A 19,538-nucleotide genomic window follows, 5' to 3' on the forward strand; every position below is an offset into this window, starting at 1 on the left:
TGTCAGGAACATCCCAATAACATAATTCACATCATGAAATTGGTTCTTGGTTGAATGAGATATAAATAACTGTGCCTGAATGAGGAATTTCCCAGAAAGGCTGAAATTCTGCATTTTCCTGAAAGGCCACTGGCAAAGTCCAATGAACAGCTGCTGGTGCCCCCAACCCCCACCTCTCCACCTTCCCTGGCACCCATTTCTGGCTACCGCTGTGGACAATAATTAGCAACTGTTTATTTATATGAGGCAATGCTGCCATTTCACCCAGCATGGCCCTGCTACCCACATCACACTGGAGCTCTGTCAATGGCTGCCAGTACCAGGTCACATCAACAGTACAAGACGGGGAGGCAAAAACAACATTGGACTCGTGACAGGACAGTCCAGGTCACCTGACCAGAAGAGGAACAAGAAGGGGGGAGAGTGAAAAGCACCACAACACTCACAATATAAATAAAAACACCCAGCTGGGGTGGGGGGGTGGGGGTCACAGCATTCATTGCTAGTGCCATCATAAATTGCCAGGCCAGGAGGCATGTACAGAGCCAACCAGCTAGACAGAGGATATGTAGGCTGCGTATACGCAATACAAGTGATGGTTAGTCTCTCAAAGGAAGCCCTGGATAGCAGTAAAAGCCGAACAGGGTTTCTAACACTTCCCCACACCAGCCAATTATTAGGATGGCTATATACCTATAGATTTTTCTTGCTCAGTTTACAGGCTGAACAAAATAAAATCAACCAGAGTCATTCAGCCACATTATATAGCATGGAAAGACAAATCTATTGTATTTTGACAGCTGTCCCCGAGGGCAAAATACCTGAACAGAGATTGCATGTTACTGGATGCAGCCACTGTTTGACAGAAAATGTTATGCTCGACTCTTCATTTTTCAATTGAAGCATATTAACCAGGAAGAGGGCGACAGGGTCACCCACTAACTGATTTACGGCTTGTTCATCAGGAACCAGATGAAAGTCATGCAATGTAAAGCTCAAGAAAAAAAAATGGGATAGGCATAAAATTGAAGGTTGAAGTTTAATCTGCTTATATTCTGCCATGCCTGGTTACCACCCTATTAACATGCTAATGAAAATTTTAAATACAATCTCTTTTATTTTCATTATATTATAGCTTCTTTTAGACCTAGTGATGTCATGGTTGGTCTCTGTGCTTTTCTATGCATTGCAGACAGATCATGGCTGGTGGGAGGGTCCAGCAGTGTGCTGTATACAGCTTTCTGAAAACATCACAGCACCCTACCTCAGTACTCCTGTCAAGAGCCCTCAGCCGTGATGCAAGTAGAGGTCTGGCTCTTGGGAGGGGATATGCAAATACCAAAATGTTTGATGGGTGCATGTCAGTCTGAAAAAGTAGACATTTCTAGGCATGCAGACCACCCTACAGAAAGCCCACATTTGATGCTCAAACAACTGAAAACTAATGAATGAAAGAAAAGGGCCAAGGACAGCCAGCCTTCCAGCAAGGAATGAAGCAGGTTCTATCTAACTTGCTGGAGCTTCCAATGCACATTGTGAGATGCTCATAATGTACATTGAAATAAGAGGAAGTCATTTTTGTAGAGGAGAGGAGCCTGTACAACTGTGCAAGACTGAAGGGAAGGTTGGAGTTCAGCTCCAAAGCAGCACTTTTAATTTACATTTTCTCCGCTACAGGTAAATACTAATTACATGTTCCACAAAGGTATGGTGTTCTAGGGCAGTGGTTCTCAACCTCAGTCCTCAAGTATCCCCAACGGGCCATGTTTTGGGAACGTCTTTTAGATAAAATATCTCCTACCAATACCATGTCATTGATATTGAGTTAAAGCAGCTGTGCAAAGTAAAGGAAAACCTGAAAACATCGCCAGTTGGGGGGTACTTGAGGAGTGAGTTTGAGAACCACTGTTTTAGGATACCTCTGATGAGCCCCAGCTCATCAACCCTCCTCATGTAGTATCTACCAGAGGATCCTGGGCAGCGGGCATTCTGGAAAAGGCAGCCAGTTAGCAGCTTTGCCTAAAAACGCTGCTGAATGCTGATACATCTAGATACCATGTACCTATTGCCATGGACCAGAAGGATACAATAACTATCCAAAAAAAATAGACTAATAGATATTTACAGGTTTGTTTTGAAGCTAAACTCCAGGCAGACATCCAAATACATAGATAAAGTACATATATGTACAAATATTTGTATCTCTGTCCATCTAGTCCTGAGATTAACATAGCTCTGCCACAAAGCAAAACCCTGCCTTGTTGGGCAGGAGACATGATTTTTCTCTGTTGCAGTTCAGTAACACTTACAGGTTTTGTCCCTTCCCTAGCCTATGGCTGGAAAAGAAAAGTAGAAGCAACAGACTGGTGGGCTCATCTCTGCATCCCTCTCCTCTTTCCTCCAATCACTATGCACCTTGTTAGCACATAAGCACAACGGACTGGCAACTTGTGCCGCTTCTTGCTTTCCCAGTTTAACTACTTAAAGACCAGGCCTTTTTCTGACATTTGTTGTTTACAAGTAAAAATCTGTATTTTTTGCTATAAAATTACTTAAAACCCCAAACAATATATATTGTTTTTTAGCTACACCCTAGAAAAAAAAACAAAAAAACACGATCGTTACTCCAATTTTTTGTATAATGTGAAAAATGATGTTACAGCGAGTAAATAGATACCCAACATGTCATGCTTTAAAATTGTGCATGCTTGTGGAATGGTGAAAAACTACGGTACTTAAAAATCTCCATAGGCGACACTTTAAAATATTTTACAGGTTACCTATTTAGATTTACAGAGAAGGTCCTGTGCTAGAATTATTTCTCTCGCTCTAACGATCGCGGCGATACCTCACATGTGTGGTTTCAACACAGTTTGCATACGCAGGTGCGAATTGCGTATGCGTTCACTTCTGCGAGCAAGCACGGAGGGATGGGGCGCTTTAAAAAACATTTTTTTCTTATTGCTTTAGATTTTTTAATTTACTTTTTATTTTTACTCTGTCCTTTTTTTTTTTAATCACTTTTATTCCTATTACAAGGAATGTAAACATCCCTTGTAATAAACATAAGCATGACAGGTCCTCTTTATTAAGAGATCTGGGTCAAAAAGACTCCAGATCTCTCATTTACCCTTAATGGGAAAAATTTTTTTTGACACTTTGACTTTAAAAAACAAAAACAAAAAAATCATGTCTTTAAGCCTGAGAACAGTGACGTTGGAGGTTACTACGGTTCTCCATGGGCATAGACCCAAGTGGGGGTTATCTTGCCCTCACTCGACTTCCTGCCTAGCCATCGCCCGCATCGGATCGGTTCCAAGCCTCCTGGCGGCTCTGGTAAGCTTGGAATGGACCGGGAAGAAGCAGGAGAGGGAAGGTACTTGTCCCGCCGCCTATAAAAGTGAACTCACAGTGAATCTGCCTCTGGGATCACTTTTATCTAAAAGCCAGCCGCCTAAGGAAAAAGACATTACCAGGGTTAGTTATGGCAGCTAGCTGCTGCCATAACAACGGTATTTAACGTCAAAATCATGACGTACATTCCCAGTTAGGTGGTCGGCAAGTGGTCATGATGAGAGAGATTGCAGAAGCGTCCCATACTAGAACATGAACAGGGGACTGCATCTATTTATAGAGTGATGTAGAACCACCACTAAACAAATGTTTCGGCATCAATGCCCCCTTTATCAAAGTGGACAAGATGTACTGTGAGCTTTTATATGAGATATTCGGGTAATGGTATTCCCCCAGGCTAAGCTGTTTTTGGCAATATGCTTTGATTAAGTCACTTATATGTAAGTGCAATTTTAATTGATCGCTATTAAAGTGGTTTATCTGCACTATCCAGTATGCTCTGTTTCGGATCTTTATCTGCACATTGTGAGAAGCTCGTGGTGTGCAGTGAAGTGAGAGTAAGTCATTTCAGTACAGGAAAAAACCTGTACACAAGAGATCAATCCTATACCACCAGCACAGGGAGTGCTGGTCAGGAGGGAGCCCATCTTGGCTCCCAAGATATCTCAGTATGAAGGAAGATGTCCCTGTGACCGCACATCCATATCATCCCTAGGTATGGTGGTAAGTGGCAACCTCAGCCTGGACTCCAGTCAGGCCACACCCCACGACCGGAGTCCAGGCTGAGTTTGCCACTTACCACCATACCTAGGGATGATATGGATGTGCGGTCACAGGGACATCTTCCTTCATAATGAAATAAACGTGTGCAAAACTAAATGGCAGGCTGGAGTTCAACTTTCACATAATGTTGTGCCAACCTTTACGTCCGCTTTATCCTTTTTTCTATTTTTATATTAGAGGTTATTTACTATGGAAATGGAGGTAAAAAGTAAAAGTAAGTGTCCTTTTAAATTCATAAACAGCATATATGACTGAAACACATTCCAGAACAAATGGAAGGTGGGGAATGGTGGGGTAGATCATGCGAAGGTGACAATGGCAGGAATATGGGGGTGCCCATGCAGAGGAACTTACTGCTTTCCCAGAGTGTGGTAACCCATCAGAATGCTGAGACAGGGACAAGAAACATGGTGAGGTCAGAGAGAAAATAAGGAGATTGGGCAATAAAAAAAACAAAACAAAGCAAAATCTAGAAGGTAATAGGACAAATTAGGATCTGTTGGGCTGTGTTATGATCAGTACAGCACTCATTGTCTGAAAGGAGCATTGCTGTAGTTCAGGAATGAAGCCTCGGATTTAAAGGGTAGTTGACCTTGGTACCTTAACAACTGATAACACTCACAGATACATTACATGTGTAAGATCTATGCTTGACGTGTATGTTAATATGACTGATATGCTTAAATATATGCAGTTTTCTCTGGTGATGAGGGAGTGTGAATTTGTAAATGCACTATACTGTTGGGTGGGCTTCCAGGAGGCACTATCTCTCCACTCATTATCAGGTGACAGGTAATTGTGTCTTTTTAACGCTTAACTAAAGTCAGTTTGAAAGGTCTCTATATGTAAAGCCATAGCCTTACCTTCAACTAGGAATGTACCAAGTTCTTAATATCTGTAGTTTGTCTTATACACTTATACCACCAATATGTCCCTCAATAGGTCATAAAAAATGCTTTTCCAGTTCTCATGACTTGCTACCTTTGTTCTTTCTATATTGCATAGCGACCGGTTGTGTATCTTCCCTTTTGTGGTCCTAAAGGGCTGAGCTGCCATTCTTAAATCATCAAAGTGGGTGGATCATTCGTGAAAATCTCACACAATTGCCCTGTCCTGATCATGCATTTGGCAGCAAACTGGCAGTGACAAAAGCTAGTGGGTGGTTCTGTCATTAAGCTGTCCACCCATGTCACCGGAGTCCACATGAACTGAAGTTCATGTGCACATGAATTTCAGTGAAGCTGAATGTGGTGCTCAGGCTAAAGTAAGAGTTTTACTATTATGGAACAGGTAATAAAATAAGGTGTTTCTGCACACTGCAGCATAGATTTAGAAAATAGATGTGAGGGTCTACTGTGAATAGGGGAAACAATTAAAAAAATAAAAAATAGTGCCTGGAACCTATAGTTCAGCTTTAAGGGAAGCAAATTATGACTGTAATACACAATTGTATGAAGATCATTTTTTAGTTGATAGAAAAGTCATTTTTATTATAAAAACCATATGCATCGATACTAAAACCTGTGCCTATAATCTGAACTGGGGTAATAAAATCCTGAAATAGGACTAACAGACCAACTTATAAACGAATAATTAGCTTTGCAATTGGTTGGGAGGCAGAGGGGTACACAGCCCAGTGATTGGATCACATCTCTGTATGGTGGGGAGGGAATAGTATATTGTGATTGGCTGGCATGGTGGGGAAGTATCCAGAACTTAGCAGAAGTGTCTCACCTTCCTCATTTGGTTCTCCAGCTTCAAACATTCCTCCTTCCTCTGCTCCAGAGCAATCTCCAGGCTCTTCAATCTAGAATCCTTCTTAAGGCCAGAGGAGGCTAGGGTAGAGGCATGCTCCTTAAGGTCAAGAAGTGAGGACTGCAGAGAATACAGTAACACCAATATGTTAGAGATCAACTTTACCTGGTAATATTTTCATTTACTAATCCCAGAACAGATGCCCAATGTGATCTGAGAAAAAAAAACAATTTTTTGCAAGAAAAAGAAATGCTGTTTTTAAGGCTACAATGCAAGGAAATATAAGACACAAACCAATGCAGCTTTGTATTCTAAAGTTAACTTTTTTTCAATGCAACTGATCTAAGTACCTGTTTCTGACTCATTATCAGCCTCTATAATTTCCCCTATAAAGCAGCAGTAAGTCGGAGAAAGAGAGAGGCAGCTCTGGTATCCATTTGATGCACTGTATGAAAATACATTAACAAGAATATCCTGATAGGAGAAAAGAGCAAAAAGATGACCTCATCAGTCAGTTGCTCATTCTTCACTATTAAAATAGGCAGGGTGGTGTATACCTTAAGGCCCAATTTTAAATTTAGCTCTATGTCCCCACCACTTATTTAAGTCTGCCACATGACACCCAGAGTCCTCTTCCTAAAGCAGAGGTCCGCCCATTCCTGCAAAAATTAAAAGCCAGCAGCTACACATACTGCAGCTGCTGACTTTTAACAATAGGACACTTACCTGTCCTGGAGTCCAGCGGTGTCGGCACTGTAGCTGATGTTTCCATCAGCTGTCAGGTGCTGCCGCCGCAATTTGCGGATAAGGGAACCCAGCAGTGTAGCCTTACGACTTCACGTCGGGAAACCCTACTGCGCATGTGTGAGGCACCGCTCCTCTCTGCTACTGGCCTGGCGGCGGGGGGAGGAGGAGGAGGGAGCCGAGCTGCTGGCATAATTTGCCGTGGAAGTGGGGACAGGATACCTGTCAAAGGTATCCGCTCCCCTCAAAAGGTGCCAAATGTGGCACCAGAGGGAGGGCGGGGAGGGGAGACAAATGAGTGGAAGTTCCACTTTTGGGTGGAACTCCGCTTTAAGAACTTCTGCCAGCAGTGGGTGGTCCTCAATGATGCAGAAAGCGGCATTGAGGTGACGACCGCCATCATTACACTATGAGTACAGGGTGCAGTGGTGACATTTCCTTAATGGGGGGGGGGGTGACATCCTGCAGACAATATATGATCTTGGCCTCATTCAACATATGACATGGCAGTTGAAGGGGGGGGGTGAATACTGCAGCAAGGTTTTATTTCAGCACTGTCTAGGGCTCTCTTTTAAGAAACAATTACTTGGAGGATAGTATCCAGCACAGTGAACACAGACAGATCATGCATTATCATATGTTGTTGGTTTTTGGTTTAATAAAGCTTTAAAGTTCTGCCTTACAAAGTAGGAAAAATGGTGCCTCCTCTGTTTGATAGTCTATTATATCAAATTGAAAAATTCCAACTAATCAAAAACACAGATTGCAATCAATATATATATATATATATATATATATATATATATATATATATATATATATATATATCTCTATCAAGAGTTGTTTTCTTTGATCAGATGTTTAGAAAATCCCCTGGCTATGAGATCTGGTTCACGGATGAATGGACAGACTGGCCTTCCTACCTCTTTCTCAGACAGATCTCCCTGTAATTGGCTAACTTTCTCTTTAAGCTCCTTCAGCTCCTTCTTGCAAGACTCATTCTCTTCCTGCTTTTCACGTTCGTCGCGGTCCCGCTGTTCCTTCAGACGCTCAATAATTCTCTCCTGGGGAACAAACAAGAAGCGCATTCTTTTAATTAGAAAGCAAGATTAAAGGGTCAGTCCACCCAAATTTGTTACCTTATCCTAAGGTGATGCCCAACTAAACTCCAATATAAAACAAAGTCAATTGATTTCAGATGCAAAAGAACAGTAAGGGTTCACATGGTTACCATTTGGATAGCTGGTAAAGTAGACACAGCTACAGTAAAATAGCTTGTCTTCTGCTAATCTTTTGTGTGCTAGCAGCAGTCTTTCTGCAGCGGCCTCATACTCCCTCTGTATATTAGAGCTAGAGCTCTCCTATCAGCAAAGCTCAAGTTCTTGACTGGTGGGAGAACTCTAGCTGTGAATATGTAGGCGCATCAGACTGCTGTAGAGAGACCATTGCTTCCACATAGAAAGAAAGGGCTCCACTCAGTAGCAGAGAGCAGAGCACAGGATTTTCTACTCTCCGAGGATGCTTTACAAAGAAAAATAACTGTCAGACACAGAGCTGCCAGATTTTCCCTGCAAAAAGCATTTAGCCTGAAACCTCAACTGGACTTTAAAGTGGTTGTGATTCACCCCCCCCCTACATATACCCAGTGAAGTGATTATTTTCAGGTGATACAAAAGAGATTAAAAAAAAATCCCTTCAAAGTCCAGAATTTATAAAGCTTGTCTGCACGTTCAGAAAATAGGGGGCGAAGTTATACTCTGCAGAGCTCAGTGAGGAGAGCTCTGAGAGCTGATTGGAGGGAAAAGACCCCCCCCCCCTTCAACCAACATACAGGAAGAGAGCTGAGGAGGTCAATCAGCTGGAGATCCCTCCCTTGTCACCATTTTTCTCTCGGTGTTAGAAAAACTTGTCAGAAGTGACTCATGCTGTTAGCGGGGGAATAAAGCATCAGGCAGAAATGACACTTGGTGCTCTTATTTAAAACAAAATACACATTATAGAGGGATATGCTTTGTTCATATTTCAGGTCTGAAGTTTACAACCACTTTAAGTGCCTGTCAGCAAAGCATATTTTTATCATGACAGTTTTTTCAACCTCCTAGCATCAACCCAGACAAAACAATTAATACAGGTTGTACAGTCCCCTTAATCCATGTACATTAACAGCTGTGGTGTGATGGGGCTCTCACCTTCTCCGCCAGCGCCTCCTCCAGGGTAGTAAGTGCAGTGTCTGTGTTGGTGGTATCTGCCTGTAGAGATTTCACTCTCTCCTTCAGGCTGCCCAGCTGCTTCTCCTTGTCCCTTAACTGCTCTTGCAGGTTCTCAATCTAGAAGAGGAAAGAGCAGAAAGTGAGACACGATTTAAAGGATAAGTTCACATTTGGAAGATGTTACATGTTCCAGCTCCGGCACCTTTTCCCCCTGATAACCCCCACCCCCATGATAGGGCAGGAGTCCTTTTCCCCGCACTCGTGTGCAGAGGTCTGCCCACACAGCCACATCATTTACTCACAGCTTCCAGTGAAAAAGAATAAACTACAAGCACCATCAGCCACCGCGACAGACGTACTTGCAGTTTGAAAGCGCTGATTAGCATGCCCGTAGTCTATACATAAGTACAGGCAACAGAGCTGGAGGCAGTGTGTGCAAGAGAAAAAACTGCTGATTGCAGGTGCAATGCTTTCCAGGCTCCTGTTTTAAAAAATAATAAATTCACATTTATTTACCATTTATTTATTTTCATGTAAAGGTGGGCTTAGCCTTTACACAAAAACAACAGAAACGGTTCAGTCAAGTGAGAGTAACAATTCAAAGTTTGTAGAAAAGAGTGCCAAAATATTAGTGACAGTCCACATGAACTTTATTAAATTACAATAGCAGCCTAAAAAAAAAACAGTCACCGCATTTTAGGGGGTTCCAAGATGTCCCTTTGGCAAGGCTTCACAATGTTGGACTGGAAACAAAAATCTGGGAAGAAACATTCTTGAAACCTGGAGTTTCAAAAACAGTCACTGCTTTAGCTGCTGCTATACTCCATAATTCCCAAATGTCTGTATTTCAAGCTTCTTTTTCCAGTTCAGCATAGTCAAGGGGCCTCTTGTAACCCCAAAACATGCTGGCTATCTACTACTACCTTTCAGCAATATCTTGATGCTCACTTCTACAAACATCTGACCATAATCGTCATTTAGTGTAATAGTAAATTACACATAAAGTGCAGAGAACAAGAACCAGTATCTAATTTCACATACTTATTTTTTTTAAAGTATATCGAAAACCATAATTTTTGTTTTAGTTTTGGACAAATTAGGAAATGATACTGAATGGTACGTAAAGGAACTCCCTGTCAGTTTTTGTACTGTTTGTGTCCCATTGGTGAGATTTCCCTTTCCAGAGACACAGGTAGTCAAAGGAAATCTCTTCAAAGTGAGAAAAAATTACCTGTTTGGCAGTGGTCACCAATCAATGTCTCTACCGAAACACAACTCATGCCTAATGACCCATTGGGAGAATTTGGTGGGGGAGAGTGTTATTTAAAGGACAAGTACAGCAAAAGATTGTTTGGCTGTAGTACTCCTGCGGATCACAGGAGTGCAATTCGTTCCGCACTCCTGTGACCCATTTTAAACCAACAGTGTGCTAAAGCATCCCAGGTCCGGTCCAGGCTGGGGAAAGATTGCAACCATATGGTCAGGATCCACACAGGAGCCTGGACCGGCACCTGGCTCAGCATCCCATCGAGCCCCTCCGCAGCCCAGAGCTCCACTGGAGGGGCAGAGCAGAGAGCGGTGGCTCACAGTCGCTGCACAGAGCATCAGGGAAAACTGAATGATCGGCAGTATTTGATCGCTCAGTTCTCAGCCTTAGAGACGGCAGGGGACAGATGCAGCATCGCATCCACCTAGGTAAGTATGATTAAAAAAAAAAAAAAAAATCCCATACTTCTCTTTTAATCACTTCAGCCCCGGAAGGACTTACCCCCTTCCTGACTGGGCCATTTTTTGTGATACGGCACTACGTCGATTTAACTGACAATTGCGCAGTCGTGCAATGCTGTACCCAAACAAAATTAACGTCCTTTTTTCCCCACAAATAGAGCTTTCTTTTGGTGGTAATTGATCATCTCTGCAGTTTTTATTTTTTGCTCTATAAACAAAACAAGATTGACAATTTTGAAAAAAAAACACACAATATTTTTTTACTTTTTGCTATAATAAATATCCCCAATTTTTTTTTTTTAAACACATTTTTTCCTCGGTTTAGGCAGATATGTAATTTTTTTACATGTTTTTGGTAAAAAAAAAAATATTCTCAATAAGCGTATATTGATTGGTTTGAGCAAAAGTTATAGAGTCTACAAAATAGGGGATAGATTTATGGCATTTTATTGTTATATTATTTTTTTACTAGTATTGGCAGCGATCTGCGATTTTTATTGGGACTACGATATTGCGGCGGACAAGTCGGACACTTTTTTGGGACCATTGACATATATACAGCGATCAGAGCTAAAAATAGCCACTGATTTCTGTATAAATGTCACTGGCAGGGAAGGGGTTTATACTGGGGGTGATCAAAGGGTTAACTGTGTTGCCTCATGTGTGTTCTAACTGTGAGGGGGATGGGACTGCCTAGGGGAGGAGACTGATCGGTGTTCCTATATACTAGGAACACACGATCTGTTTCCTCTCCCCAGTCAGAATGTGGATGTGTGTTTACACACACATCCTCGTTCTGGCTCTGTCAGGAGTGATCGCTTGTCAGGAGTGATCGCGTGTCAGGAGTGATCGCGTGTCAGGAGTGATCGCGTGTCAGGAGTGATCGCGTGTCAGGAGTGATCGCGTGTCAGGAGTGATCGCGTGTCAGGAGTGATCGCGTGTCAGGAGTGATCGCGTGTCAGGAGTGATCGCGTGTCAGGAGTGATCGCGTGTCAGGAGTGATCGCGTTGGCTCCTCAGTACCACGGCGCGTGCCCGCTATACCCCTTAAGGCAGCCGCCGTACTGCTACGACGATTCGGGTAAAACGGCGGGCAGTCGGCAAGCGCCTAATGCATTGAATGTTTAGGCCAGGGGTGTCTAACCTTTTAACATTCCCAGGCCACATTGGAAGAAAAGGAAATGTCTTGGGCCACACATAAAATACACAATAATAAGGATAGCTGATGAGAAGAAAAAGTGGGGCAGATCACATCAACTATCCCTGACATAGATAATGTACTTGTCTGAGTATTAATTCATTTTTTAAAAATATATTTTATAATAAAAGTAAAAAAGGGCAACATAACACTAATCTGATTGTTTATACTGTTTTTGATAAACACATCAATATCTGGTTTCATAGATGTAGTATCAATTCTCAAGGTTCTCATTAGATATTTTGGCTCTAATTTTGCACTTTGTGTTCTTCATCCTTGAAAATGTGAAAAATGTATATAAATGTCTGCGCCTTGGAAAAACCAATACCATGGACACCCCTGCTGCTAACCACCACTTTAATCAAACAACAAAATTAATGAATGTGGACGCTAGGTCCCCTACAAATCCACCAATTTGTAATCCTCTTCTCCGTATATAAAAAACATCTAATATGGAAAACTTACATAATCTCCGACTATTGCTTATATAACAATATGTATATACAAACAATACACTGTCCTCCTTTTCCTGCGCAAAAAATTATATATCGTATATAGTGAATCCAACAATTAACATTAAGTCCATATAACAACTTCTACAGTCCACATTAGTGCTCCATGCTGCAATTCAAATGTGCTCCAATCATGCATGAAGGCATGATTGGAGGCATGCCATAGATCTTTGTGTGCCCTCTATACCCCCCCCACACACGTTCACTCACCAGATATAAAGATCCAATTTGTTGTGGGTCAGCTTGCGCCCAGGTTTAATCCCTGTTAACTGGGCTGTTATGTCCCCACTCCTCTCCTCCTTGGCTTTGTATCAATATATTTTTCCAAGAAAATAAATCAAACACAGTCCATAGCGTAACCCCGTTTTAATGCTCTTACAGAAATAACACATATGGATAAAACTCACAATTATCCATGCCTATGCCGGCACCCAGCAGTGGTTAATTATGGTCGCCGTCCGCCCTCTCTCACATGGATATCGGCGTGCGTTCCGAACGACGGAACTTGCGTAATCAATTATGACTTGATGGACCACGTATCCTTGCCTCTATGCATTTCGCAGTCCAGGCATCAACTAGAAGCTGGGGATGTTGTCTGCATGGGCCCCTTATGTACCATGAGTAGATCACGTCCCCAGCTTCCAGTTGACGTCAGGATGGCGAAACACCTAGAGAGGCGAGAGTTTGTGGTCCAGCAAGTCCCACCATTTGGAATGCACGCCGATATCCATGTGAGGAAAGGGCAGACAGCAGCCATAATTAACCACTGCCAAGATCGCTGGGTGCCAGCATAGCATGCGAGTTTTACTCCTCTAAGTTAGTTCTGTAAGCTTAAGTGCATTAAAACAGGGTTATACTATGGATTGTGTTTGATTTCTTTTCTCAAAGCAATAAAATGATACGGAGCCAAGAAGGAGAGGAGTGGAGATATTACAGCCCAGTTAGCAGGGCTTAAACCTGAGCGCAAGCTGATCCACAACAAATTGAGTCTCTATATCTGGTGAGTGACAGTGGACAGTGTGTGGAGGGGTGTAGAGGGCAAACGAAGATCTATGGCACTTGTCACCTTCATACATGATTGGAGCACATTTGATTTGCAGCACGGAGCACTAATGTGGACTGTATAAGTCGTTATATGGACTTTACGTTTATTTTTAGATCCACTATATACAGTATGTCACAAAAGTGAGTACACCCCTCACATTTTTGTAAATATTTTATTATATCTTTTCATGTGACAACAATGAAGAAATTACACTTTGCTGCAATGTAAAGTACTGTGTATACAGCTTGTACAACAGTGTACATTTGCTGTCCTCTCAAAATAACACACAGTCATTAATGTCGCTGGCAACAAATGTGAGTACACCCCTAAGTGAAAATGTCCAAATTGGGCCCAATTAGCCATTTTCCCTCCCCGGTGTCATGTGACTTGTTGGTGTTACAAGGTCTCAGGTGTGAATGGGGAGCAGGTGTGTTAAATTTGGTGTTATTGCGCCCACTCTCTCATACTGGTCACTGGAAGTTCAAAATAGCAACTCATGGCAAAGAACTCTCTGAGGATCTGAAAAAAAGAATTGTTGCTCTACATAAAGATAGCCTAGGCTATAAGAAGGTTGCCAAGACTCTGAAACTGAGCTGCAGCATAGTGGCCAAGACCATACAGTGGTTTAACAGGACAGGTTCCACTCAGAACAGGCCCCAGCACGGTTGACCAAAGATTGAGTGCACGTGCTCACCGTCATATTGGGAAATAGACATATGAGTGCTTCCAGCATTGCTGCAGAGGTTGAAGGGGTGGGGGTCAGTCTGTCAGTGCTCAAGCCATATGCCACACACTGCATAAAATTGGTCTGCATGACTGTTGTCCTAGAAGAAAGCCTCTTCTAAAGATGATGCACAAGAAAGCTTGCTGAAGACAAGCAGACTAAGGACATGGATTACTGGAACTATGTCCTGTGGTCTGATGAGACTAAGATAAAATTATTTGGTTCAGATGGTGTTAAACGTGTGCGGCAGCAACCAGGTGAGGAGTACAAAACGAAGTGTGTCTTGCCTACAGTCAAGCATGGTGGTGGGAGTGTCATGGTCTGGGGCTGCATGAGTGCTGCCGACACTGGGGAGCTACAGTTCATTGAGGGAACCATGAATATCAACATGTACTGTGACATACTGAAGCAGAGCATGATCCTCTGCCTTTGGAGACTGAGCTGCAGGGCAATATTCCAACATGATAACGACCCCAAACTTACCTCCAAGATGACTACTGCCTTGCTAAAGAAGCTGAGGGTAAAGGTGATGGACTGGCCAAGCATGTCTCCAGACCTAAACCCTATTGAGCATCTGTGGGGCATCCTCAAACAGAAGGTGGAGGAGCGCAAGGTCTCTAACAGCCACCAGCTCCGTGATGTCGTCATGGAGGAGTGGAAGAGGTCTCCAGTAGCAACCTGCGAAGCTCTGGTGAACTCCATGCCCAAGAGAGTTAAGGCAGTGCTGGAAAATAATGGTGGCCACACAAAATATTGACACTTTGGGCCCAATTTGGACATTTTCACTTAGCGGTGTACTCACTTTTGTTGCCGGTGGGTTAGACATTAATGGCTGTGTGTTGAGTTTTTTGAGGGGACAGCAAATTTACATTATACACGCTGTTCACTCACCACTTTACATTGTAGTAAAGTGTCATTTCTTCAGTGTTGTCACATGAAAAGATATAATAAAATATTTACAAAAATGTGACGGGTGTACTCACTTTTGTGAGATACTGTATATCATTTTTTGCACAGGAGGCCAATGTATTGTTTATATTATTTGTTTATATAATTATGTAAGTCTTCCATATGAGGTGTTTTTTAAATATGGAGAAGATTATGTAAGTCTTCCATATTAGTTGTTTTTTATATATGGAGAAGATAATTACAAATTAGTGGATTTATAGGACAACCAGTGCTCCATATTCATTATTTTTGTTAATTTTGGTATTTTTATCATCCTTGAAAATACCTGCTCACAACTATAGGTGCTGCAGAAAACTGATGATATGAATTAGGTGTGATTGTGAAGAGAGGGAGATTTTTCCTTGGGAAAATAAAACTTATAAAAGTACAGTAATCTACATTTTCAAGTAAGTTTACGATTTTACATTGGTCTGCATTCATAGCGGTCTTGGGCCACAGGGACACCCCTGGTTTAGGCCCACTAAAAACCAACCCGTCACCAATTTTTTTTACACTTACTTGACTATGGCGTGCTAACACTGGAAGGGGTCCCCACCTATGCCTGACTAAGATAAAGACTATGTCAAATTTTGGTGAGTAAAACAGTTAAAAAAAGCACCAATGCTGTGTATATACAAAAATCAAAATGATAAAACCAAGATTAATAAAAACACAATCTATTTCCATCCAAGTTAACTGGTATCCCAGTTCACAAACCCACAGTTCACAATAACAGTTCACAATAGTTTTACAGTTTTCTCTCTCCGACTGGTAAGCAAAGCCGCACATGACCGCAAGAGTGCGGCTGACCTGGCCTGGCCACAAGGATGAACACATCTCTCAGTTTATGGTGGTGTTTTACTGCCCTTTAATTAATCAGAACTTCTGGCCGCAACAGGACCCATGGAAGACTCTTACGCACACAGGACAGACCTGAGTTCCAAAAATACCTGCAGCCGTAAAATGGGCCCTTTCAGGGAGAAAGGGCAGAGCAGGAAGTCCCGGGAGACGAGACGTGTTTGACGTCTGAAAACACCTCTCGGCTAGTGGAGAAGGGTTAATTGAGGAGTTTGTGGCCGGCTTTATCTCTTTTGCCATTTAATAGGCCAGATTGGTGGCGACTCTAAGGTCACATGCAGGGTGAGACCACTCATTCCTTAACATATTCAATGCTGAAGAGTTTTAAAGATCAAGGCAACAATACTAAACCTGGGACCCTTCATCACAGGGGGCCAAAGTTAAAACATATAATTACAACAACCATAATACAATTCTACTGCAATAGAAGCCATACTGAAGTTTATTTAAAATGGATGTGAACCAAAAACTAAAATCTCATACAAAATTCAACATGTTACTGTAAATTCAAAAGTTATATTCTCAATGATAAATCTGCAGCTTTTATTAAAATATTCCCTGGTGATCCTCCCATAAAGTTCCTTTTTCAGACATTTTCTGCAACAGGATGACAACGCTCTGTCCTTGCCTTCCATTTGTGCTCCTGCGTTGTCACCTTTCTATATGGGCTTCAGATCAAGACTACGAGTAAACATTTCAACACACATTACGCATAGTCCACTTTTCTCACAATCAAGAAACCTGACCTGAGAGATGCCATGCAATCATCACAGGAATGCATGTAGACAAGAAGTGGCTGCAAAGAGGTTGCAGATGAGCTATTACTGGGAGAAAAACATGGTTGAAAAAATAAGTGTTTAAAGTGGTTGTACACACAGGTAAGCCTATATTAAGGCTTACCTGTAGGTGCTTGAAATATGTCCTAAACCTCCACGGTTTAGGAGATATTTACGAAAGACCCGAGTGCCGGTGACTGTGGCGCATGCGCACTTTAGAAAGGGCACATCGTGCGTTTCTAATAGGGGTCATGCCGTGACTGGCGTCTCCCGTGAGCATGTGCAGGAGTGAGGTCAGGCGACTCCGGCCAGTCACAGAGCCGGAGTTCGTGGCCCTGGAAGGAAGAGGGGCGAAGATGGACGCTCCCAGCTAGTAGGGACAATGGTGACATTGCGGGCTTCGGTTTCAGGTAAGTGACACAAATGTGGCTACTATGCGATGCATAGTAGCCCATTATGCTTTACCTTTGCAGGAAAACAAAGAGGAAGTAAAACCCACCAGGGTTTACTTCCTCTTTAAATTACATTTTGTATGCTCTCCCTTTGCATGCATGGGTTTCCTCTAGGTACTCTGGTCTCCTCTCACACTGTAAAGACATATTAGGTTTATTGGCCTTGGTATGTCTATGTAAGAATGCAAGAAAGGGACCTTAGATTGTAAGCTCCTTGAGGGCAGGGACTAATGTGAATGTATAATATGTAAAGTGTTTTGTAAATTGCTGGCACTAAATAAATACTTATAATAAATAAAATAAATATAAATTGCACAGTGCACATCGCAAACTAAATGGCACCAGGATAAGGTTTACAAATACCTTTAGGCCCCTTTCACACATGCAGATCCATTTATCCATTTTTCATACATCCAGTGATAGATGAAAAACGGACATCAATGCATATCTATGGAAAAACGGATGTAAACAGATGATTATCCATTTACATCAGTTTACATCAGCATCTGTCAACATTCGTTTTTTGAAATCAGAATGGATGAAAAGTGGATGTAAAACAGACAAACGGTCCGTTTTTGCATTGGTAGTGGATGTAAAAAACTGATGTAAAAACTGATGAGAAACTGATGTAAACTAATGTAAACTAATGTAAACTTCGTCCGTTTTTTCTTTGAAAAAACATGACTGAACTGATGAAGTGAGCGGTCCACATGTGTGAAAGGGACCTTAAATGATTATTCCACTTAAATGTGCTATTAGCCAGAATAAACATTAAGTACTAAAAATCCAATTCTCTCTTCAGGTTGCAGCTGTGATATCCCCTTGTTTGCACATCACCCCTGCTCCTGTAACTGGCCGTCTCAAAATCATTTTTCGTCAAATGGCAAGCTGTAAGTTGCATAAAATGTTGCAATCCCTAGCTTACATACTTTAGATAAAGTAAAACCTTGGTTTCAGAGTAACTTGGTTTGAGAGCGTTTTGCAATACAAGCAAAATGTTTTCATAAATTTTGACTTGATATACAAGTAGCGTCATGTCACAACTGAGTATAAAAGAGAAGAGAGGCACCTCTAAGTGTAGAAATATGGTTACATTTAATGAAGGTACATCATTTAGCAACTCACATCCTCCGCACCGCCATCCACGTCATCCCTTCCACTCTGCACTCCACGAGCTCTTCAAGTCTTGCTTTCAGAACGCTCACTGCAGGGTAGTCTTCCCGATCACGACTGCAGATTGACAGCGGTGAGAGCCAGCGTTGCGGAGGATGGTCTATGTGGACAGCTTTACCCCAGATGCCTGCATACTTAGATGTGCCTGTTTTAATCATCAACCATGTGAGTGGCTAAATGTTGTACCTCCATTAAATGTAACCATATTGCTACACTTTGAAGCGCCTCTCTTCTCTTTTATACTCTGTAGCTCCTGCTGGATTTTTCTTCTAATCCCCTTGTGGAGGCTTCCATTTGTGGATGGACATTTTTTATTTACACAACCTGGTCACATTGCTATAATCTTTTTATATGGACTATAAACTGAAATACCTATGAATAAATAGATATGGAACTAATCACCTGAGTTTCCATTATTTCTTACGGGGAAATTCGCTTTGATTTACAAGTGCTTTGAATTACAAGCATGTTTCAGGAACGAATTATGCTCGCAATCCAAGGTTTTACTGTAATTGGAAAGAATTCAAAATGCATATAAAGATGTTGAGAGTACAAGGATTCTTATTCTAGCACGAAAACAGATGGCATATGACTATGGCAAATGTTAAACAGCCAACTTAGCAAGGACTCTAAGGCTTCATGTACATGGGGCGTGTTTACAACCTCTCCTGAACGATTTAACTTGACAGATAGTAACCCACGTTTCAAACATCCATTTTGCCACGTTTACATGCCGTGTTTGCGTTTAGAAGTGTTTCTTAAAAAAAAAAAAAATTTTTTTTTTTTAAATGGCCATAAACGAAAAACGCCTATAAACGAAACACGGCCAAATGCGGGTTACTGCGTTTAGCCGCGATTAGACGCGTTTGGCGTCGAAAACTTCCGCATCTGAAATCCTCTTTTTGCCTTCAAAAAAAGGACTATAAATGACAGTAAACGAACCTGTGTACATGTACACATAAGATAACATTGTATGAGTTCAGGGGCAGTTGAAAAAAGTGTCCAACTGCCTCTGAATGTCCGTTTAGCAGCAGCAGTGTACATGGGGCCTTAGCCCCGGTTCACACAGGGGCGGCACGACTTGCAGGTCGCCTCACCGAGGCGACCTGCACACGACTGCCACGGCGACTTGCAAAACGACTTCTGTATAGAAGTCTATGCAAGTTGCCCCAAGTCGCCCAGGAACCTTTTTCTAAGTCGGAGCGACTTGCGTCGCTCCGATTAGAACGGTTCCATTGCACAGAACGGGACGCTACTTGTCAGGCGACTAGGTCGCCTG

At 42.1% G+C, this 19,538-nt stretch overlaps 1 protein-coding gene across 16 annotated transcripts in view; it reads right to left on the bottom strand.

The window, feature by feature from the left end:
* Positions 1-19,538, bottom strand: part of ERC1 (ELKS/RAB6-interacting/CAST family member 1) — a 468,735-nt gene that overhangs the window by 208,839 nt on the left and 240,358 nt on the right. For 9 of the 16 annotated variants that reach the window (XM_073621610.1, XM_073621618.1, XM_073621606.1 and 6 more), the window contains 4 exons: positions 8,826-8,963; positions 7,560-7,700; positions 5,872-6,012; positions 4,492-4,524 (listed from right to left, as the gene is read on the bottom strand). In XM_073621610.1, the coding sequence (XP_073477711.1) occupies positions 4,492-4,524; positions 5,872-6,012; positions 7,560-7,700; positions 8,826-8,963 (453 nt within the window). The remainder of the gene's footprint in view (positions 1-4,491; positions 4,525-5,871; positions 6,013-7,559; positions 7,701-8,825; positions 8,964-19,538) is intronic. The other 7 variants (XM_073621608.1, XM_073621605.1, XM_073621604.1 and 4 more) reach the window with 1 other exon arrangement.

The sequence above is a fragment of the Aquarana catesbeiana genome, linkage group LG03 (assembly GCF_042186555.1).
Source record: "Aquarana catesbeiana isolate 2022-GZ linkage group LG03, ASM4218655v1, whole genome shotgun sequence".
NCBI classification, from domain to species: domain Eukaryota; kingdom Metazoa; phylum Chordata; class Amphibia; order Anura; family Ranidae; genus Aquarana; species Aquarana catesbeiana.